Source organism: Polypterus senegalus, chromosome 18 (genome assembly GCF_016835505.1).
Source record: "Polypterus senegalus isolate Bchr_013 chromosome 18, ASM1683550v1, whole genome shotgun sequence".
Classification (NCBI taxonomy): domain Eukaryota; kingdom Metazoa; phylum Chordata; class Cladistia; order Polypteriformes; family Polypteridae; genus Polypterus; species Polypterus senegalus.
In genome coordinates this window covers 88,406,577-88,430,511 of record NC_053171.1, presented here as the reverse complement: position 1 = coordinate 88,430,511, position 23,935 = coordinate 88,406,577, and the positions used below count along the sequence as shown (strand labels likewise).

At 38.1% G+C, this 23,935-nt stretch overlaps 1 protein-coding gene across 2 annotated transcripts in view; it reads right to left on the bottom strand.

Moving 5' to 3' along the window:
- Positions 1-9,922: 9,922 nt before the first annotated feature.
- The window catches only part of LOC120518755 (centrosomal protein of 128 kDa-like), a 190,187-nt gene continuing 176,174 nt past the window's right edge, over positions 9,923-23,935 (bottom strand). For both annotated transcript variants that reach the window (XM_039741707.1, XM_039741706.1), the window contains 3 exons: positions 20,497-20,610; positions 14,702-14,810; positions 9,923-10,385 (listed from right to left, as the gene is read on the bottom strand). In XM_039741707.1, coding sequence (XP_039597641.1) covers positions 10,282-10,385; positions 14,702-14,810; positions 20,497-20,610 — 327 coding nt within the window. In that variant the 3' untranslated portion in view covers positions 9,923-10,281. The remainder of the gene's footprint in view (positions 10,386-14,701; positions 14,811-20,496; positions 20,611-23,935) is intronic.

Here is a 23,935-nt window from a genome sequence, read left to right as displayed (position 1 = left end):
GGTATTCTTGGTTATTTGCTTGTGAAAGAATACCAACTGGAACACGGCCATTAGCCTGGCTGTAGCTCTAAGTATTGGTGGAAAAGTGAAATCGCATAAAGAAATTCCAACAGAATGAGACAGGGTCTACATGTTTGAGCAGAGATGCACTGGAGGAAACATCTGCAAGGTTGTGCCTTGGACTTGAATATTTCTTGGGTGTCATCTACATCTTCTTAATCTACTTGGTGGCACATTGGTGACTTTAATTGGCATAGGACTGGTCCACGCAGTAAGGAGACCCAGACTTTGCATGTTCTCACCGTGTCTGCGTGGGTTTCCTTCCACAGTCCAAAGACATGCAGGTTAGATGCATTGGCGATTCTAAATTGTCCCGGGTGTGTGTGTCCTGCGGTGCGCTGGCGCCCTGCCCGGGGTTTGTTTCCTGCCTTGTGCCCTGTGTTGGCTGGGATTGGCTCCAGCAGACCCCCGTGGCCCTGTGTTCAAATCAGCAGAATTACAAGGGGACCCACATTTGTGCACAGCCAGTTTTTCACATTTGATTTAATTTCATATAACTAAATACTGCTTCACTAAAAATCTTTGTTTGGAAAACACTGCAGTATTCAGATGTTCCTAGGAAATGAAAGACGTACCACTGGTATCTTTTTTGTTGAAAGGAAAGTCAATTATTATGCAGGCTAAGAGGGGATCCCAAACTTTTTCATATGACTGTAAATGACCTCAATCAGTCCTCATTGTATTCAGGGTTCTCATGGAAGAATTTGATGATGACGGTTATGTGGACGTCTGGCCTTTAATCCATCAATGTAGGGACAACGCGGCGCTTTGATTAGGTGGTGGTGGCGCAGGCCGACACCACAGAAAACTGGAAAAAGAACAGAAGAGAAAGTAGGGGTTAGTACGGATTTTGGAGCCACCATAAATAATAATGATAATTAATTGAATACACAGAGCATCAGGATTAAACCAAGATGAAGCTATGAGAAAGCCATGTTAAAGTAATGTGTTTTCAGCAGTTTTTTTAAAGAGCTCCACTGTATCAGCCTGGCGAATTTCTATTGGCAGGCTATTCCAGATTTTAGGTCCATAACAGCAGAAGGCCGTCCGCCTCACCACTTCTTTTAAGTTTAGCTTTTGGAATTCTAAGCAGACCCTCATTTGAAGATCTAAGGTTACAATTTGGAGTGTAAAGTGTAAGACACTCCGATATATAAGATGGAGCAGATTATTTAAGGCTTTGCAAACCATCAACAGTATTTTAAAGTCAATTCTGAATGACACAGGTAACCAGTGTAGTGACATCAAAACTGAGGTGATGCGCTCAGATTTTCTTTTCCTAGTTAGGATTCTAGCAGCTGCATTCTGCACTTGATTTATGTCTCCTTTGGATAGTCCTGACAGGAGTGCGTTACAGTAATCTAGTCGACTAAACAAAAGCGTGAACTCATTTCTCAGCATCTTGCAAAGTTATAAGAGGTCTAACTTTTGCTATATTTCTTAAGTGAAAAAATGCTGTCCTAGTGATCTGATTAATATGTAATATGTATATTATTAATTTTTAATACACCTGCAAACATCCTACTTTAATGTTGTCGTTTTCTGGTATTGATTGTTGTTTAGAGGGAAAAACTTAATTTAAATGAAGTTAGCACAAGGCTGCAACACAACAAAACGTGAAAAAAGTGAAGGGGTCTAAATACTTTCTGAAGGCACTTTATAGAAAATAAAGGGGGAATAGAAAAATGACTGTATTATTGTAGTACTTCCCTCCATTTACCGTTTACGTGTTTTCTTCAAGGGTAAGTGTACTCGTCAAGTTCGTTATCGGGTTGGTCTACTGATGTACTTTAAGATTATCACACACGCATACATAGCTATACGCATACACACAGAAACTCAACACTGCCCTATGAATGACACACACACCTGGTTAACCTCTGGCACTTTAAACCATACAAGTGGCTTATGAATAACACAACTTGTCACTGTCCTAGGACTTCATGAGACTTACATACACACAGACCCTAATCACAGCAGTGCCCCACGATTGACAAACACACAGATGACTAATCTCTAGCACGTTAATCCACACAAGTACTTTAGGAATAACACAGCCTGTCACTCTCTCAGCACTTCAAAAGATTTACTTATTATTGACACAAACAACATACGATGTTTTAATGATATCTCAGACCTAAATATTACTTTTGGTCTCCAAGAATACATTTAAACATACAAAGTCTCAGCACTCTTGACTATAGGGCATTTATCAGCCAAGAATACCTTACTTTACATCCTGTTCCGTACTATTGGGTGGAGCTCTCACCCTCAGCCTTAATAAACTGTGTAGCACAGACCATATGGCAAACCTCTGGCTGCACCAGGTGCTCAAAGAAATCTACCTTATTACTTCAATCACTCTAGACATTAAGACAAAGCATAGACAGTTAAAAGCAGCATTGTATTTATTACATGAATAATAATAACAGCAGTGGAACAAAGAACAATAGAAAATAGGACTGATAGAAAACTCTGGATATATAAAGTCTTTAGAAAAAGCTTATGAAAAAGTAAAGATGACAAGGGTGAATGTCCCAGTGAGGCGTTTGATTTAGCAATCGATGTTCATGGAAATGCTGTTAACTGACGATCGGATGAAAACTGGTCACACGGGTCTTTGTTTTCTTTTCTGACGTCGCTGTTTCTCTTGTGATGTTGCTTTCAAATGAGGCATATTTATTATAAACTTTCATGCCGTGGTTTCACAACACATGATTGTTGCATGCACCTGATTGGCTGGCTGTCAATATGATGGATGAATTTTGCTCAAACTCTCTAATCTATCTTTTCCCAGATAATAGTTTTTTGATATTGCCTAAAACATCGCCATGTCCTCCTTTCCCAGGCTGTAAACCAAATTGTTCTCCCAGATGTCCACCCATAAAGTAATCTATAGCCTGAGGTATCGGCCGAGTCTTCCTTTCCCAGGCTGGAAAACCATTTTAGCACTATGCTGTGAACAACTTTTATAAAAGTGAGGTGTAAGGGAAGAGGAGATGCCTTTTTTATTATAATGCCTATACTAGTGTCCTGCATCTGAATTCATTTTGTTGGGATTGAGCAAAATATAATGATAAAAATAGAGAGAAGAATTTGTAGATTTTATATACCATAAGAATCACCACCTTGCAGGATGTTGTTTCGGACAATGCCTTGAGATGCAGTATGTGCTTAAAAGTAGAAAATCACCCTTCGCCTTGTCTTTTAAGTTTGTGAGCACATTTCTTTGCTACTACTGAGCTCCCTTAACACGGACATAGCAGTTCCTCGTGCCTAAAATCCAGTTGTCATTGTTTCAAAGGCGCCACATATTTAGGTTTGCAGAAGTAATCTGCAGTCCTCGAGAAAACACTAGGTGCGCAGTTAAATATGTACATTAGTATATTCATGTCATCATGTGTGCTTTTATCTTTCATTTTGATTATCATTAAGCAGCAATTCAATAACAATGTGTGTTTTATCTCACACAAATACTTGCTGTCGTCAAGCATTTTAAGGTAGTTATAGCATGAAATCAGACTTTTAATCAAATTTAATATTAATTCAACTTTAAATGTGTATGACAATTTTAATAAACAAAACACGCTGTCACATCTCATAAAGGCATGAATTCAAAATGATGCGCTCCCTGATTTGCATATACCCAAAGCTATACATATACATTGTCTCCTAAATATTCATTTTCATATCAAAAGTTTGCAAAGACTGTGGTGAGGCAGAAAAAAAGGAACATAAATGCTAATTAACCTTTGACACATTTGTCACTCTGAAAAAAAAGTTGTATTCAGGTTACCACCATAATTACATGAATTATTCAGAAGAATGTGTGCACCGTGCACTACTCAGCAGGCTTGTCTTCTCCCCAGTTTGAGTTACACAACCCTGCATTTACTTATTGTTGTTAGTTCTTTAAACAGCGGGATGTGTGTGTACCTTGTTTAGTTTTTCTTCCATTTTGAATGTGTTTTTAAATATCAAAGAATATGAATTGTTAATGAATTAAAAAAGAGCAATAACAAAATAAAGTGCAATTAATGATGTTGTAAATCATGCTATTGGATTTAAGCCAAATGATAAGTTGTACAGTAATGAGTAACGTATATCACAAACTGAATATGATATGCAATTCAGATCATGTATTAATATGCACATACAGAAATATGGTTAGCAAAAAACAAAAAAAAAAGTGTAATCTCTCTTTATCCAGAATAAACCTCAGCTATCTCTATCAGAAAATGTCTGCCCTTAACTGGTCTCAGTGTCTACCTGTTTATAACCCCAAATTACTGACCCCTATGGCTCACCTCCATAGGAGCAAAGGTATGGGCCAATAGTTTGAACACAAGACTGGCTGAACAGCCCTTTGCACATCGTGATGGATGTGTTTTCCAAATAGGTGGAGGCTACATCAATGGCTGAAGCTGATACTACCACAGCGGCCCACTTCCTACCGAAAGAGATAGAGCGCCATTACTGATTTTCTCTCACCAAGGGACACATCTTATAAATGTTCCTGTTCAGGCTCTATATCAAGTATTACAAATTAGAAAACATCCATCCACCCATTATCCAACCCGCTATATCCTAACTACAGGGTCACATGGGTTTGCTGGAGCCAATCCCAGCCAACACAGGGCACAAGGCAGGAAACAAACTCCGGGCAGCAGGGCACCCACACACGGGACAATTTAGGATCGCCAATGCACCTAACCTGCATGTCTTTGGACTGTGGGAGGAAACTGGAGCACCTGGAGGAAACCCATGCAGACTCCACACGGGGAGGACCCGGGAAGCGAACACGGGTCATTGGAAAACATATATACTAAACTCATCACCCACAAAGTTCAGTACAGGCGGAAAGGATCAATCTATTAAAATCAAACCAGATAACATCAACTATTCAGCTGCTAGTGTTAATGTCTATAAGGGGTACCCATATCAAAACTTTAGGCCCGACACCACATGACGTATTAATGGAGAAACCCATGCAGCAACAGCCATGTCTCCCTCCTCTATGAGATCACCAAACACTTTCAGTGCTCACTGTGTCATAATGAGCAAAATGCATACAGTATGTCTTCATACCTGTAGGTAAAGGGCGTTCTTCCTAGCCCATCGAAAATTGGGCTACAGCAAAGCTTTTCAAGCAAAAGAACTACCTGGCCGTACGGTGGAACAATGGCTACTCCTAACCAGCACCAGAGCACTGAAACTAGAAGAGATTGCCAGAAAACACCACCTCCTGATGACGGCACAATGGAAAACTGAATCTCCATGTCACAACAAAATGAGGCAATGGTAAAGACTACCTTTCAACGACGTTATCAATCTTTGTGAGTAGGAAAAGTGAAGATAGGTAAATGAATGGCAGTGAGGCAAATTTACAGGAGGTAAAAATTGAATTGGAGCAATTTAGATGAGTTAAAAAGTTATGCTAAACTAAAATAAGTATTCACCTAGTTATGCTAAAACGTTTGGCTTTTTATTAATATATAGAACACATAGTGAAATAAACCAGGCACAGGGGATGCACAAACTACTGTGTTTCTGCCAAATCAATATTCGGACAACAATGACCACCACCAGTACTGTTAGCCAACAGGGTGCTGGCGGAAATTGGGCTACTGTTGGCCAAAGAAGAAGAGGGAGAAGAAGAGGGGGAGACGTGTCCGGAGGCAGGAGGAAAGCAAAGAGAATGGAACTGAGGGTAGGAACTTTGAATGTTGGCAGTATGACTGGTAAGGGGAGAGAGTTAGCAGATATGATGGAGAGAAGGAAGGTAGATATATTGTGTGTGCAAGAGACTAAATGGAAGGGGAGTAAGGCCAGGTGGATCGGAGGTGGATTCAAATTGTTCTATCACGGTGTGGATGGGAGGAGAAATGGGGTAGGAGTTATTCTGAAGGAACAGTATGTCAAGAGTGTTCTGGAGGTGAAAACAGTCTCAGAAAGAGTAATGATTATGAAGCTGGAAATTTGGAGGTGTGATGATGAATGTTGTTAGTGCATTTGACCCGCAAGTTGGCTGTGCGATAGATGAGAAGATTTTTGGAGTGAGCTACACTAAGTGATGAACAGTGTACCCAAGGGACAGAAAGTGGTGATTGGAATGGATTTCAGTGGGCATGTTGGTAAAGGGAACAGAGGAGACGAAGAGGTGATGGGTAGGTACGGTGTCAACGAGAGGAATGAATAAGGTCAGAGGATAGTGGATTTTGCGAAAAGCATGGACATGGCTGTGATAAATTCGTATTTGAAGAAGAGGGAGGAACATAGGGTGATGTACAAGAGTGGAGGAAGATTACATCCTATGCAGAAGAGTCCATCTGAAGGAGATTGAAGACTGCAAAGTGGTGGCAGGGGAAAAGTGTAGCTAAGCAGCATAGGATGGTGGTCTGTAGGATGACGCTAGAGAGCAAAAAGAGGAAGAGAGTGAGGGCAGAGCCAAGGATCAAATGGTGGAAGTTGAAAAAGGAAGACTTGAAGGCTGAGTTTAGGGAGAAGGTGAGACAGGCACTGTATGGCAGTGAAGAGTTACCAGACAGCTGGGCCACTACAGCAGAAGTTGTAAGGGAGACAGCAAGAAGGGTGCTTTGCGTGACATCTGGACATTCTGGAAACAGGAAAAGGAAACCTGGTGGAGGAATGGGGAAGTACAGGAGAGTATACAGAGGAAGAGGATGGTAAAGAAGAACAGGGATAGTCAGAGAGATGCAGAAAGTAGACAAGAGTACAAGGAGATAAGGCACAAGGTGAAGAGAGAGGTGGCCAAGGTTAAAGAAAAGGCGTATGATGAGTTGTATGAGAGGTTGGACACTACAGAGGAAGAAAAGGACCGGTGGGCTTAACAGAGGGACCGAGCTGGGAAAGATGTGCAGAAGGTTAGGGTGATAAAAGATAAAGATGGAAATGTACTCACAAGCGAGGAGAGTGTGTTGAGCAGATGAGAGGCTGATAAATGAAGAGAATGAGAGAGAGAGAAAAGATTGGATGATGTGGAGATAGTGAATCAGGACGTGCAACAGATTAGCAAGGAGGAAGTAAGGACAACTATGAAGAGGATGAAGAATGGAAAATCTGTTGGACCAGATGACATACCTGTGGAAGCATGGAGGTGGTTAGGAGAGATGGCACTGGAGTTTTTAACCAGATTGTTTAATGGAATCTTGGAAAATGAGAGGATGCCTGAGGAGTGGAGAAGAAGTGTACTGGTACCGATATTTAAGAATAAGGGGGGGGATGTGCAGGACTGTAGTAACTGCAGGGGAATAAAATTGATGAGCCACAGCATGAAGTTACGGGAAAGAGTAGAGGAAGCTCAGTTAAGAAGTGAGGTGATGCTTAGTGAGCAGCAGTGTGGTTTCATGCTAGTGAAGAGCACCACAGATGCAATGTTTGCACTGGGGATATTGATGGAGAAGTTTAGAGAAGGCCAGAAGGAGTTGCATTGCGTCTTTGTGGACCTGCAGAAAGCATATGACAGGGTGCCTCGAGAGGAGCTGTGGTATTGTATGAGGAAGTCTGGCGTGGCAGAGAAGTACGTGAGAGTTGTACAGGATATGTACGAGGGAAGTGTGACTGTGTGGTGAGGTCTGCGGTAGGAGTGACGGATGCATTCACCCCTTATTTGCAATGGTGTTGGACAGGTTGGCAGATGAGATTAGACAGGAGTCCCCGTGGACTATGAGGTTTGCTGATGACATTGTGATCTGTAGCGAGAGGAGGGAGCAGGTTGAGGAGACCCTGGAGAGGAATGAAGGTCAGTAGGACCACCAAGACAGAACACAAGTGTGTAAATGAGAAGGAGGTCAGTGGAATGGTGAGGATGCAAGGAGTAGAGTTGGTGAAGGTGGATGAGTTTAAAAACTTGAGATCAACAATACAGAGTAATGGGGATTGTGGAAGAGTGGTGAAAAAGAGAGCGCAAGCAGGGTGGAATGGGTGGAGAAAAGTGTCAGGAGTAATTTGTGACAGACGGATATCAGCAAGAGTGAAAGGGAAGGTCTATAGGATGGTTGTTATGTTATATGGGTTGGAGACGGTTGTACTGACCAGAAAGCAGGAGACAGATCTGGAGGTAGCAGAGTTAAAGATGCTAAGATTTACACTGTGTGTGACGAGAACGGACAGGATTAGAAATGAGGACATTAGAGGGTCAGCTCAGGTTGGACGGTTGGGAGACAAAGTCAGAAAGGGGAGATTGTGTTGGTTTGGACATGTGCAGAGGAGAGATGCTGGGTATATTGGAAGAAGGATGCTAAGAATAGAGCTGCCAGGGAAGAGGAAGGCCTAAGAGAAGGTTTATGGATGTGGTGAGAGAGGACATGCAGGTGATGAGTGTGACAGAGCAAGATGTAGAGGACAGGAAGATATGGAAAAAGATGATCTGTTGTGGCAACCCCTAACGGGAGCAGCCGAAAGAAAAAGAAGAAAGAAAGATAGAACACATAGTAAAATAGATATTACAGGGAAATTCTAATGGACGGTGTCCCGAGTTATGATGTGTTACTAACGTAATAATGAAGTGATAGAAACAAAATAAATACAGTACATACCTTGATAGATGTGTAAATGATCCAATCACATTCAATGTTGGAAATGGACACCTTCTTTTTGCAAACACACAGATCGACACAGCGCTCCATCTTGGCAAAGGCATCCGCAAGCATTGTAGGGGTGGATGGCATCAATTTCCTGTTCATTGTTTTGCTGTAACTGTTCCAGTGTATGAGGCTTGTTCTTGTACAGTCACTCATTTATCTTTATTTCATTTGGATTGTCATTAAGACAGTAATATATCATAACTCAGGCCCCTACCCATTAGAATCACACTATATAAGGTTCTATCTTAACTCCAAGAACCTAACGTGTTTTCTTGTCACTGTGAGAAAGGACGACATTTCAGTCTTTATTCTGCCTTGCCATTTGCAAGACATCGAGGGCGAACACTTTCAATCCATAATGTAATATAATGTAACTTGTATCTTAACACTAAGTTTAGTAGAATGCACTGTAACTGCATTAAAAAGGCAATGTAACTTTAAGCCTAGCATGAGAAAGCTACTACTTTAATAGTGAAGAATTTTTTAATTTTATATGTGTAATACTTATACATAAATTATTTATGACTTGTTCGTCGAATTTTCATAAAAAATAAACTTTACTGGACTGTCAATTTTCTTTGAAATGTTACCGTGCCAACTCTGTAACTGCTCAACTTTGGGAACAAAGAAAGGATAGAGCTTCAAAGGGGAAAGAATGATATTTATTATTTTGTATTTAAATAGGCCAGCTAACCTGCGTCTTATCAGTTTATTTTATTCAGTCAAGCCTGCTGAACACAACTCCCTGCTTTCTGTTTTAACCAAAGAAGCAGCAGTCCTACTGGAAAATATGCACTATTGGACAGTCACAAACATACAAAATAGAGGGAAACTCTGGTCCTCTCGGACTCATTTCTTTAACCTATTGCAGCATATTAATAACAATCGGAAGGTTGCCGGTTCGAATCCCGTAAATGCCAAAAGGGACTCTGCTCTGTTGGGCCCTTGAGCAAGGCCCTTAACCTGCAATTGCTGAGCGCTTTGAGTAGTGAGAAAAGTGCTATATAAATGAAATGAATTATTAATATTATTATTAATAGTATTAAATTATTACCATCATTTTTGCTTGTCATCTTAAAATGCAAGAAGCTACATATTATATAAGACATCAAAGCTCAAAAAAGCACAAAATACCAAATTCATACAAATATATGCATTTTTAAATTTGATTTATTTTCTGAATAAATACTTTCAGTTAGTTTTAGTATCAAAATTTTATATATATATATGTATTTAAAAAAAAAAACACTTAAAATGTTAAAATTGATAATAATTGGGAATCAAAATAAAAAAAAATCAGGGTGAAGGTTCAATGATTATTTAAATTGCAATGCATGTAAGACTGATGGTTTATCCAAAAAGTAGCCTCCTTTTGCTTTTAATGTAATGAATTAACATAGCTATACAGTTACTTTGACAGAACTGACTCATGATAAAGAATTTTCATTTTGGCAATTATAAACAACCATCATATTGTATGTATTATAATTATATTTTAAATAAAATCATAAAAAAATGTAGAAAACGAAGGCACTGTGGCAAATTAGCTTAGAAAATGTGATAAATCCAAAAAACAAATCAAGTAAAACACACAACTAGACTATACAACCATTCATCATTCATCATCTTTTTCAGCTTGAAATTTGGCATTTTTTTTCATGCTGTGACTTTGCTCTTGGATGATGTTGGAGTCTAGAGAGGTCATTTGTTGATGAGGTACTGAAATTAAAAAGAAAAAAAAAAAACTTTATAAAACACATCAGTTGTCAGAAGATATTTCAATCTAAACCTTTTTTCTCTAAAAAACATCTCACTATATTTTTAAATGCAAGAATACAGAATAATATAAGACACTGTATTTTACAATTTTCTGAAGCAACAATAATCTTAACACAGAATACTGAGACAAAATATGATTAGGTCTATATTTATAAACACTTTTGTAGGATTATTCATAAATTGAATGTATGATTCATTCCGGAAACTTCCCGCATGCAATTTATACATTTCTTTATACAACATGCGAACACATGAATACATTTTCCTAAATCCTGCTTACTATTAAAATATATAAATCACAAATCTTCTCAATTAAGTGTACTGTCTCTGCCCAATGAATGCCCTCACATATCCTTATATGGTAGAACATAACATATAAAGAGATCACAAATGATTAACTCTGTTAGAAGTGCAGGTGAACACCAAGTATGGAGCAGAAAGAAACATTTTTCTCCAAATGAGACAGAAGTTCTGACGACCGAGGTAAAGGTCAGAGGTACTGGAATTACTTAATTCACCATCACTATCCTCATCACCAGATTAATGGCCATTTTCCAGATTTTTCGAGTTTGCTAATTGTCTCCATGTATTTGTTTCTCCCACTCCCTGTGGTCCTGAGCATCTTTTGGAGGAAGACCAAAAGTCTTCATATCATTTCAATAAGCAGGATACTGGAAAATTAAAATACAGGTCAAGTTCCATTGTAGCAAAAACAAAAAGTGACAAAATTTTCTGGAAAACGGATGGCTTTTGTTGGCTTGGACAAATGTTCACACAACATCATGTTTAATGGATTTTATTTGAACAAAATGTAAATTTCAGTATAACAAACAATTTCTCAACCTAAAATGGCCACTAAATATAATAATGCAATGTAAAAAATACTTTATGCCAAGCCCATACTTTCTGAAATCTTGGAAACCCTGAACCAAGCTGTCTCTTTCTTGTTAGACTAAAGTGAAATTTCTGGTCTCAGCGAAGCTTGGCGAGAGTGTAGGCGCGATATCATACAGGTATAGCTGAATTCTCACTACATCAACGATCCACCGAGTGTCCGCGTGGGTAGTTGTGTTGTGTGCGGATACTCTACTGTTTGAGTTCCATAGCGCTACTCATTGTAATCAATCAAAAAAGTGAGAAATGGCATCAGTTTACGCTGAAAAAAAAGTTACATCTAAAGTCTCATTTTCATTCCATATTCATACCTGCATTTCTATAAAAAAAGGTTAATCTAATGTCTTATTTTCAGATAAAATATTTTTTTGCAGTTTAACAAGTGCTTGGGTCACAGAGTTGCACGAGAGACAGGAAGGAGAGTCCAGATTTTCACTCAAAATAGGAGCTGTTACTTCAGTACTCAAGCACACAAAATAGGAACCACGACACGGAGATAATCGTCCTGCTTTAGCTGCCATCTTCAGATTAGAAGTGCATCAGCAGCTTGGAATCACCGCTGTGGCAGACCAGGAGATGGCAAGGAAGAGCAGGTCAAAGCCCGGTGTTAAATGTTCTAAACATCTTGTGACAACCACATTATGCAATAATTACACAGTAAGCCTGATGCTGAAGAGGACAACCAATTACTTTGCCCTTAATGTACTGTTTACTAGACGCAGCGGAGCAGTTACAGAGCTGTCCTTGCAGTGTTGCCACTAAGAGATGTTGAACAGTGGGCGACCTTGGTCACAATAGTATATGCATTTTCCTCATATTCGTTCTAACAAGATTTATGTTATAATGAAATATTTTTATGGTCCCATGAATTTTGTTACAATGGGATTCCACCTGTATATTGCTTAATAGGCTGCAAAAATGGTAGTCAATGAAACCGATTCAAACAAACCTAAATCGGATCGAAAGAAAAAATTACACTAGGATTAGACTATGAAACCTGTTGCAAGGAAGCCAAAAGAACTTGCATCTCCACTTGAATAGTGTGATCACAAACATTAGAACTGCCAGGGATGGAATGCAACTGCTGGCACAAGTGAGTAAAGATGGGTCTTGGTACCCGGTAATGGCTCATAAGCTACTCATTATTATGAGCAAATAAGCCTATCTGATCTCTGAAAATGCACTCTCTGCATTATGTGCCAGTGATGAAATATAGTTGAGCATCTGTGGTGGGCTGGCGCCCTTGCCCGGGGTTTGTTTCCTGCCTTGTGCCCTGTGTTGGCTGGGATTGGCTCCAGCAGACCCCTGTGACCCTGTAATTAGGATATAGCAGGTTGGATGATGGATGGATGAATAGTTGAGCAAGTGCAGTCATAACTCCTAACTCTTTACAGATTTTTATCCACGTATACTGTATTGTACAGTGAACACAATACCCTAATTAGTGATTATTGATGCCCAGACTGTGAGATGAATGTCACATTTTAAGTGATATATGAAATACTGAGCACAATAGTGGGTGTTTTATTATTCCATAGAAAAAAGAAAGGAACACATTTAACTATTGTTTTTACTTTCCTCTTCTGTGTCTTCTTTGATCCAAAGATAGGCAAACAAACTTTCCACGTCCCTTTTACATCCCTGTTTTTATTTAGATAAAATTAAACCTTTTATTCTGTGCTCTCATTGCTCTTCTAAATCAGTGAGCCACAACATTAAAATCACCTGCCTAATATTGTGTAGGTCTCCCTCCTTTAAGTTCTATAAGTTAAAAGGTGGGACCTCCATGGATTGGATTTATTTTTCCAACACATCCCACAGATGCTCAATCAGATTGAGACCTGGGGAATTTGTCATGTTCTTCAAACTATTTCTGAACATTTTTTGCATTGTGGCAGGGCACATTATCCTGCTGAAAGAGGACACAGCCATCAAGGAATACCATAGACATGAAGGGGTGTATGTGGGCAATTTTTAAGTAGGTGGTACATGTCAAAGTAACTGCCAGGTCCCAAGGTTTTCAAGCAGAACATTGACCCTTAATATTAAAATGTCTAAGCCAGCATATCTTCTTCCTAGAGTGCATCACTCGGCCATCTCTAACCCACGTAAATGATGTACACACACCCAGCTGTCCACATGATCTAAAAAAAGACATGACTCATCAGACAAGGCCACCTTATTCCATTGCTTCATGGTCCAGGTCTGAAACCATTGTAAGTGCTTTAAAGGCGCACAGGGATCATCATGGTTAAAGTCTGGTCTGGAGCTATGCAGCCCTATACTCAGCAAGCTGTGATGCACTGTGTGTTCTGACACCTTTTTCTCATGGCGAGTATTATATTTTCCAGTAATTTATGCCACAATAGCTCTGTGGGATCAGACAAGATGGGTTAGCCTTCACTCCCCTAATGAATCAGTAAACCCTGGAGGCCCTGACCCTGCTACTGGTTTACCGGTTGTTCTTCCTTAGACAACTTTTGGTAGGTACTAACAGTAATACTGCATACGATGAACACTCCTAAAGACTTGCCGTTGTCAAAGTCGCTCAGATCTGTAGGCTTGCTCATTTTTCTTGCTTCCAACATCTTCAAAAACTGACTGTTCACTTGATGCATATTATATTCAACTCCTTGATAGGTGACAATGTGACGACATAATCAATGTCATTCACTTTATCTGTCAGTGGTTTTAATGGTGTGGATGATTGGTGCATATCAGCATTTTAATGCTGTTCTTATTTATATGTTTTTTTCTTTAGGTTTTAAGGTTTTTACATTTGACCGTAACTAAGCCTTGTATATTATTACTGTTATTTCATTTGTTTGTTTGTTATTATTTTTGTATAAATATTGCACCATCATGAATAAATACCAGTGCCTACCAGTGCATGTGCATAAAGAAGAATTTATACAAATGCTTTTAGTTTGTCTGCATACAACAATGTATACAGGTCAGGTTCAGATTTTATAAATCCAAATTTGCATCTCGAAGTAGTTGATCTAATCCATGGAATTCAAAAATATATCTCTTCATATTAGTTTTGTGCATTACCAAATTTACGAAGGAGATCCCACTAGCCTGCAATGCTGTCATACTCCAAATCAGAAAGACAGATTACATTTTTAGATAAGATTTTTAACAACTGTTTTAAAGGACTCTACCATGATTAAGGTAAAAAAAATGCATTTTTAGACTAGCTAAAGATAAAATATTTTTGATTACAGAAGACAAATTTTGAAAGCTGGGGAGGAAAATAAAATATTACAGCGACCTGACTAAAGTAAACAAATGTTATTTCTATCTCAAATGTACAAAAGAAAGGAAGTTCAAATAACAATACAGATTAATATTCTACTCACAACTGTCATCAGTCAGAAAGGAGCTAGATAGAAAGCTGTTTCGTCCACGAACAGAAGATGAGACAGTTGCAAGACGAGTACTTCGAGATGTTGCATTCCACTTTTCATCCTACAAAATGAGTTATAAAGTTAGTGAAAATATTTGAGAAAAAAATTTTAAAAGATTATTATCCATCCATCCATTAACGAACCCGCTATATCCTAACAATAGGGTCACTAGGTAAAAGTGTACATTTATTTATATTAAAATGATTATGGATAGTTTCTCCCATAATTTGATGGTCAGTCATTTTTATAAATAATTTTATTTTAGTCATGGACCTTGATGAAATTGTAGGACCCTCCTCCCGAAATGGAGCTGGGTTACCTTATTATCAGATATGCAGTGTGAATTATGCATATTGTTTGGACTTTTATATCTGTTTACTATACAGTGGATTCAGAAAGTATTTGGTCCCCTTCACTTTCTGCACACTTCATTGTGTTGTAGATTTAATGTTAAATGGGTAAATTTGCCATTTGTGCTATCAATCTACACTCAATAACCCATAACATTACTTCAGAAAGGGTTATGAATTAATTAAAAATTAAAAACTGAAATCTCTCATTCATTTACTGTTTGCTTTAATTGTCCTTAAGACACGTGTAGAAATTGAACGGAGTCCACCTGTGCCAAAGTAAACTCATTGGACATCATTTAGAGAAGCACATACTTGTGTATATAACGCACCATACAATGCATGTCAGGACAAAAACAAAGCCATGAAATCCAAGGATCTTTCTGTAGCTCTCTGCAATCAAGTTGGGAGGAGGCACAGATCTGGGAAAAGGTATAAAACCATTTCTCAAGCTTTGCGTGACCTTGGGAATATAGTCGCCACAATAATTGTCAAAAAGAAGAAGTTCAGAAGCACCATGAGTCTTTCTGACAAAACTGAGTAACCGTGGAGATAACCAAGAACCCAACAATCACTCTAAAAAGAGCGTCAGAAGTCCTCTTCTGAGATGGGAGAATCTTTTGGAAGGATAAGCATTTCAGCAACACTTAAATAAATGTCATATGACAGCCCACTTAGAGTTTGCTAAATGGCATTTAAAGGACTCTGAGAGCATAAGAAAAAAGATTCTCTAGTCTGATGAGACAAACATTTAACTCTTTGGACAGAGCTCCAAGCACTATGTCTGGTGAAGACCAGGCACTGCTCATCACCTCCTTAATATCATCACTATGGTGAAGCGTGTTGGTGGCAACGTCATTCTATGTGGGTGTTTCTTAACGGCTGGGACAGGGAGACTGGTCAGAATTGAGGGAAGGATGAATACAGCCAAATGCAGAGTGGTCCTTAAAGGAAACCTACTCCAGAGTGTATTCAGACTCAAACTGAGGTGACAATTCACTTTTTATCATGACAATGACCTTGGAACAAACAGCCAAGACAACTCTGACTCTGGAGTGGTTTCGCCACAAGTCTCTGACTGTCCTTGAGTGGCCCAGCCAAAGCCCTGATTTAAATCTCAAAGAACATGTGTAGAGAAACCTAAAATGGTAATCTATAGATGCTTAACACAAAATGAAACACAGAGTGAGAGGATCAGCCTGGGACAATGGGACAAACTGCTCAAACCCAGGTGTGTAAAGCCTATGGAAACTTTCCCAAGAAGAGCTAAATGTGTAATTGCTGCAAAAAGGGCTTGTGGAAAGTACTGAAATAAGAATGAGATGTTTCAGTTTTAGATTTTTAATAATATTGCAATCCTTTATAAAGCATGCTTTCAATTTGTCATTAAGGGTTATTGAGTGTAGCGGCACGGTGGCGCAGTGGTAGCGTTGCTGCCTCGCAGTTAGGAGAACCGGGTTCGCTTCCCGGGTCCTCCCTGCGTGGAGTTTGCATGTTCTCCCCGTGTCTGTGTGGGTTTCCTCCAGGCGCTCCGGTTTCCTCCCACAATCCAAAGACATGCAGGTTAGGTGGATTGGCGATTCTAAATTGGCCCTAGTGTGTGTTTGTGTGTGTCCTGCGGTGGGTTGGCACCCTGCCCAGGGTTGGTTCCTGCCTTGTGCCCTGTGTTGGCTGGGATTAGCTCCAGCAGACCCCCGTGACCCTGTATTCGGATTCAGCGGGTTAGAAAATGGATGGAAGGTTATTGAGTGTAGACTGAAGGGCAGAAATAACAAATTTATCCATTAAAAATTAAATCTAAAATGCAATAAATGAAGAGGGCTGAGTACTTTTTGAATCCACTGTATACGCTACGATTTCCTCACAGGCACATGCTCTCAGATCGCTCAAATGTGAACGTGGGAGGTTTGTGCAGTCTTCACCAATCAAAATGTTTAAACTCAGGTACAGATAATAGATGGATGTTTTTAGGTAGACTAGAATACAAAGACTGATGGTACAAATTAACATTCTGGAAAAATGTACTTTTCTTATACGAAGACTGAATATGAAAGTTTGTTCTAGAAATTAAGACTGTTCTAAATTATCTTTCACTACCATAATGGTGAAATGCATTACTAAATTCCTGCACTACATACACCACTGTCACTCCTTGGGGCAAATTGCAAGCTGGGTAGCCTAGGTGTAAAATCTAAGTGTTGCTGAATATACATTAAACAATTACTCCTAAAAGGAAATAATGTTCAAAAACAATGTTTAATTACAAAGCTCACATTTACTTAGGCTGCGGTGGGTTGGCACCCTGCCCAGGATTGGTTCCTGCCTTGTGCCCTGTGTTGGCTGGGATTGGCTCCAGCAGACCCCCGTGACCCTGTATTCGGAGTCAGCGGGTTAGAAAATGGATGGATGGACATTTACTTAGGATGAAAAGGTTTTTGGCAGCAAAATCAAACTACCTATTGGAACAATATAACCTTTTATCTAGCCTTGACATACGATTTCCCCTTCTAACTTAGAACTACCACCAAGAATATATGAACTACGTATCTTTTTAAAATAAATGTACATTGTGACAGCCAAGTTAATATTTGCAACCAGAATAAAAGTCACTGTTTAGAAGTCACTTGTTTTAATATCTGTACTTTGTCACAGTGATAGAAATCATCAATCAAAGATTAATAATCTGTTCTCTGGTATAACATTTCCTTGTATACCATTCACCTATATCCCAGTAACCACGGAATACTGTGGTCATAACTACCAGTTAGGAAACCAGCACTACGCCACAGATTTTAAATGTACATTCTGAATCACAATGGGGAAGTAAGTGACTTACATGATAACTTTAACTATTTCAACTGTTTGGTTAAAAGAATTTGTTTCATAAGCCTTGCTGTTTTTAATATGCTGTTTGCACTGTACACCCATGTTTCTTCTGTTCTCATTAAATAACAGTGGAGAGGTTTTGAACTGTTACAGTTATGAGTGCCATTCTGACCTGTAACTGGTATCTCAATTAGCTCATTTCCAGATTATCTGAGACTGGATAACAATGACAGATTTAGCGAGTATGTTTAGTTTTTGTTTTTTTGGCATTAAAATCTTTCTGACTTGAACCTTGACTACAAATTAGACTTTTATTTAGTTGGTTTGAAAAAGGGCAACTGAACTGAATTCCCAGTTATGAATTTGGCATGTTATTGACTCATGTTTCATTCCATCTGCTCCACGATTATTGCCACACCTATGGCCATATGCTCTGTCTGCTACTGAACTTGGCAGTCACATGGTCTCTGGGCTCAAGTAGTGTATTTTTGTAATTTTCTGAGAACCAACTGATGATCAGTCAAAAACTCCTTTACCCGAGGTGTTACGGTTTTCCCATTCTCTATTTTCAACACCTCTATTTTTAAGGTATATAAGTACTGTATATATACTCACATATAATTTGGGTCTTGAAACCCGAAAAATCAATCATAAAATCAGACACTGACTTTGTTCGCTTGTTCAAAAATGCAACACTGAATTTTTCTTCCTTCATATTCTTACCTTCTCCAATCGTGCATCATTTTCTCAGATGCATAGAATTTTGTTGCAGCAGTGCAGTTACCAATTTCTTTCACTACTTCAATGACGTTTAATGTAAATCCAGCTTCACATTTTCTTCTGATCGAACGCTCCATTGTAAATAAGGGATGCTTTTACGATAAAGGTGTATGAGGATGTGAGATACAAAAAAACACAAATCAGTGCAAACGTTGCTTCGGAATAGTTTGGGTATTACCATGTGGTCACGTAGGCACAATAGAGAGAGAGGGGTTAGGAGCACATGCTGATACAGCACATTGCCGCACCCACATAGAAAAAAAGGCTATGTGCTCCATGGTTAATCTCTCAGGTGGGTGTTAGCATATCATAATCTCTTGGACCAATAGCGTGAGTTTTCCGCCTTTGACTTATACAAGTGACATGATAAAATACCAGAAATTAAACTGTAAAATCAAGTCCTGACTAATCCGTGGGAGAACTTATCCGCGAGTATATACGGTACCCTAAAAAAAGTTTTAATAAATGGAGTGAAAAACACATTTTTTTAGTTACTAATTCTCAATGTGTATTAAACTATAAGAATGTTTGCTTTGTAAAACACTTTGTAATACTGATGGGGATGGTACCAAATTTATAAAAATCTTCAAGTTAGCCTGCTGTGAGTAAGAGCAGGTGTAACTGCAAATGTGCCCTTGGATGGTATGGAATCCAATCAGGGGTTCCCATCCTGCAAATATATTTTTATTCTTACAGTAATTTACACAGTAATGATGTAATAAATGTATATTTATTGTTCACAAAACATGTTGTCTTATGTGTTGTCTTATTTTATTTCTTTGCTTATGCTGATAGTATCATAACTATATAATACCCATATTTTATCGCTTAGTTAATTTATTTTTTATTTTTATATCAATTTACACACTTAATGATGTAGTAAATATATATTTAGTGCTCATGCAACGTGTTCTCCAATAGGGTATTTTTATTTTATTTTATATGCTGATGCTGACAATGTTAAAACTGTGAATCTCAAATTACCTATTAAAAATTAAATGTAGTGCAATGTTCTACATATTTGCTGCTCTTATATTGTGTTTTGCCTCACATTTGTGGGAAATGTGTGGTTTGTATAGAATTGTGACGTTTCACAGTCTGTATCTCTGTTATAAGGAATTGTGAATTGTTCTTTGACTTTGAGGGGTGAGCTAATGTCATACCCATAATCTTTAAACAGTTGTGTATATCTTTGTACTCGAACATCTTTTAAGGCACTTTACTCCTTCAAGTAAATAAGTCTAATTTTCATTATTACCAATAATATAACTAATGATGTTTTTATACAGCTACTTATATACCGTGTCAAGCAACAATAGTCACTCAGTCATTATCCAACTCGCTAGATCCTAACACAGGGTCATGGTGGTCTTCTGGAGCCAATCCCAGCCAAAACAGGGCACAAGGCAGGAACAAATCCTGGGCAGGATGCCAGCCCACCGCAGGGCATACACACACACACACCAAGGACAATTTAGGATCACCAATGCACCCAACTTGCATGTCTTTGGACTGTGGGAGGAAACCCACGGAGACACGGGGAGAACATGCAAACTACACGCGGGGAGGACCCGGGAAGAACCCAGGTCTCCTTACTGCGAGGCAACAGCGCGACCACTGTGTCACCATACCGCCCTTTAAGCAACAATATTAAAGTCAAAAAGCTTCAAATTAATATTAAAAAATATGACATACAATACTTTTTTCATTACCGACCGAGGCAGAGTAAGAAATTAGTAAAAGTATATACATGTGCCTGCAATAAATATTGACACCAAAAATGTATACTACCTTATATTCTTCTAGTCGTTTTTTCGATTCCTCCAGGTGATGCTGCAATGACCCTACAATTTCTTTATATTTAGCATATCGCTGTTCTATCATTTCCCTTTGACGTTGAGATTCCTGGAAAAACAAACCCAGTGTTAACTTCTGTTAAACTTATCACATCAACCACAATTCAAATGTTAAGATTAATAAGGATGATTCTATTAAGAATTAAATAAATATATTTCAGATATTCACATTTTTACATTATATACTGTATAAATTATGTGTAAAGTATAAAGACCCAGAGCGAAAATTTGATTTTTTGATGTAGTGACTGAAATATACGCTGAGATCAGTACAAATTAGAAGAGATATATTTCACATTTAATACATTCTTGTGGCCAAACATATTTAAATGAAAAATAAATCTGTTATTTTAAGTATTAAAAAACAAAACAAAACAAAAAACTTTGGAGGTACCATTTACTTTGATTACAGTCATAAGTCTTTTGGAGAATCACCCTCTCAGCGGTTGCTGATCAAATCCCCAGCTACTAGTGATGAGAAGTAGACTTCTAAAATGATTAACCATTGCTGTGCTCCAGAATGGCTGTAATGTATTGGGAACAGAGTTACTATCATAATTTTCTACATCTACTGCAAGGCACCTATCAGACTCTTGGGAGGTTCCCTAAAGAGTCTTTTCCTTGGTTGCTCATCAATTTTGAAGAAATCCATAAAGATGGTCTTTATGAATTTTCATGATATACAGTATATCATTTTTCTTACCTGTAGCTTTCAACAGAAAACTTCCCTAGAAATGTTGTTACCTATCTCGGCTCTGTGCCACCAAGAAATCTTAGGGACATTCTATGGAAAGAGCTTATTTAGACCTGATCAGAACTGAATGCAACACTTTGATGATTAGTTGGGGTTTTGGAATCTCAGCGGTTTATTTCAGAGTTAATGTGCTAAAACGTGAATTATCAGAAGGTAGCTGCAACACAAATAGCTGATGTCAACAACAAAAACAATGACAACAACATTTATTTATATAGTACGTTTTCATACAAACAATGTAGTTCAAAGTGCCTTACAAGATGAAAAAAGGAGTTAATATATAAAACATAAACAAGATTAGGCAATAATATTATACAGTATGTAACAAAGGAAAAAGGTAAGGTTGGATGGCCAGAAGGACAGAGAAAAACAAACCAAAAAAAAAAACCCTCCAGTTAGGCTGGAGAAAAAACAAAATCTGCAGGGGTTCCAAGGCCAAAAGACAGTCAAGCCTCCATTGGGCATTCTACCTAACATAGATGGTCTAAATCAGTCAACATGGTTTACAAGTTTCACATGGAAGAATTTGATGATGATGGTCACGTGGACATATGGGACACCTGCCATTCAATCCATTAACACATGGAGCAGCACAGTACCTTGAACAGGCGGTGGTGGAGCAGATTGCCACCGAAGAACCGGAAAAGACAGCTGAGAATAGTACAGATTAGTATGGAATTGCAGAACCCAGAGGAAAATATAGACTAATAGGGTTACAAATGTAGCTATGAAAAAGCCATTTTAAAATAATGGCTTTTTAGCAGTTTTCTAAATTGCTCTAAAGTATTAGCCTGGTGAATTTCTGTTGATAAAGTATTCCAAATTTTAGGTGCATAACAGTAAAAGGCTGCCTGCCCACTTCTTTTTAGGTTGACTCTTAGAATTATAAGCAGACCTTCATTTGAAGATCTCAGGTTACGACTTGGAGTGTGAGGGGACAGAAATTCCAAACTATAGAATGGGGTGAGATTATTTAAGGCTTTGTAATCCATTATTAGTATTTTAAAGTCAATTCTAAATGAAACTGGCAACCAATGTACAATGCTAAAACTGGTGAAACGTGCTCAGATTTTCTTTTTCTAGTTTTAGATTCTTGTTGCTGAATTCTGCACCGGTTGATGTCTTTCTTAGCTATTCCTGTAATGAACTTTGCATATAATAAAGGAGCAATTGTGTTTTGAACATTAATATGCTTCTTAACAAATAATGTTTAATTCTTCAGTAGGAAACATTTTGTGCTTTTGAAAATGCTTTAGAAAACTGAAGATTAATATATTAGTTTTGTTACGTGTGACATTTTCAAATTAAAAAGCTATAATTAGTTTCAGCTTGTAACTTCTTGTTAAAACCAATCTTCTTCCGAGGGATACTTTTCATACCTAATTGCCATATGTTAAATGAGTTTAAAGAAAAGTAGCAACCGTTAACAGAACTGCCTTAATAAAAGCCATCTGAGATCACCTCAATGACCACAAATGAACTGTTTGTCTCCAAAGGTGCTGTATTTTACTGAAAGAAAGGCATTGTAATGTGATTTGTATTGGTAATTAGACTTTCCAGAATATCTTACACAGCAACAAAGCTAGACAAGTGCCGCGGATGTGCCTCTCAATTATTCCATCATATTTAATTTCAAATTTTGCATTTTGGAGAAGGCATTACACACAGACATATGTGGACCTATAGGACAATACAGTACTATGTGTATAATGATATTTTTATTAACTCATCAATCAGATAGCAAGTCATATGATCGAAATCCTACAAATCATGAACAAGAAACCAATTCAGAAATTATGTTGTACACTGCTTTTATTTAAAGAAGGTGGTTATGATGTAAAAGGTAAAAATGGACAAGGCATCAACTTAATGCATCACCTGAAGTTCATACCATTAAAAAGAAATATCAATTTAACTATATTATTAGGTACGGTGGCATAAAATAACAAATAGTAATGCACTGCTGCCCAGAACAGGGTACAAAAATCATTTTCTGAACTTTTTTTTTTATTCTGTTGGAGTGTACCCGGACTGCATTAGGAAGAAGGCAGAAACCTACCCTGCAAGAGATAAAGGTCATCAAACTGCAAATATAAACTCCATTCTGGGACATTAGTTATAAATGAATACAACTGTTTCAACTTTTCTTTAACTGTATTTTAGCTGTGTCTGTCACCTTAATTTGATACCTCTATACCTCCATTAGTATGCGGTCATAATAATCGAGACAGGTTTTATTTTAAGAATGATTCATCGACATTGACTGTACTTAGACAAGACAGCTTTCTGAGCCACTTTAGTGAAGACATTTGTGGAGGTAAATAGTTTATTGAAGAATATAATTAATAAATATCCATACTCTCAATGAAGCTACAATACACACAAAACGCAGAGGATGCAGAAGAAGTCACAGAGAAATAGGCATAATTGGAAACAAATAACAGACAAATGCTTATCTCAAGTTTCTTAATGACTTACCAAAATTGCTTTTTTTCAAAACTACATGTCTGATAATATATCATTTTTACAGTATTCACTTAGGTTATAAAATGAGGAAAACTCCATTCTTATATTTTTAGAGCCAGGTTAATCCAATTTCAGTATCACAGAAATCTATATC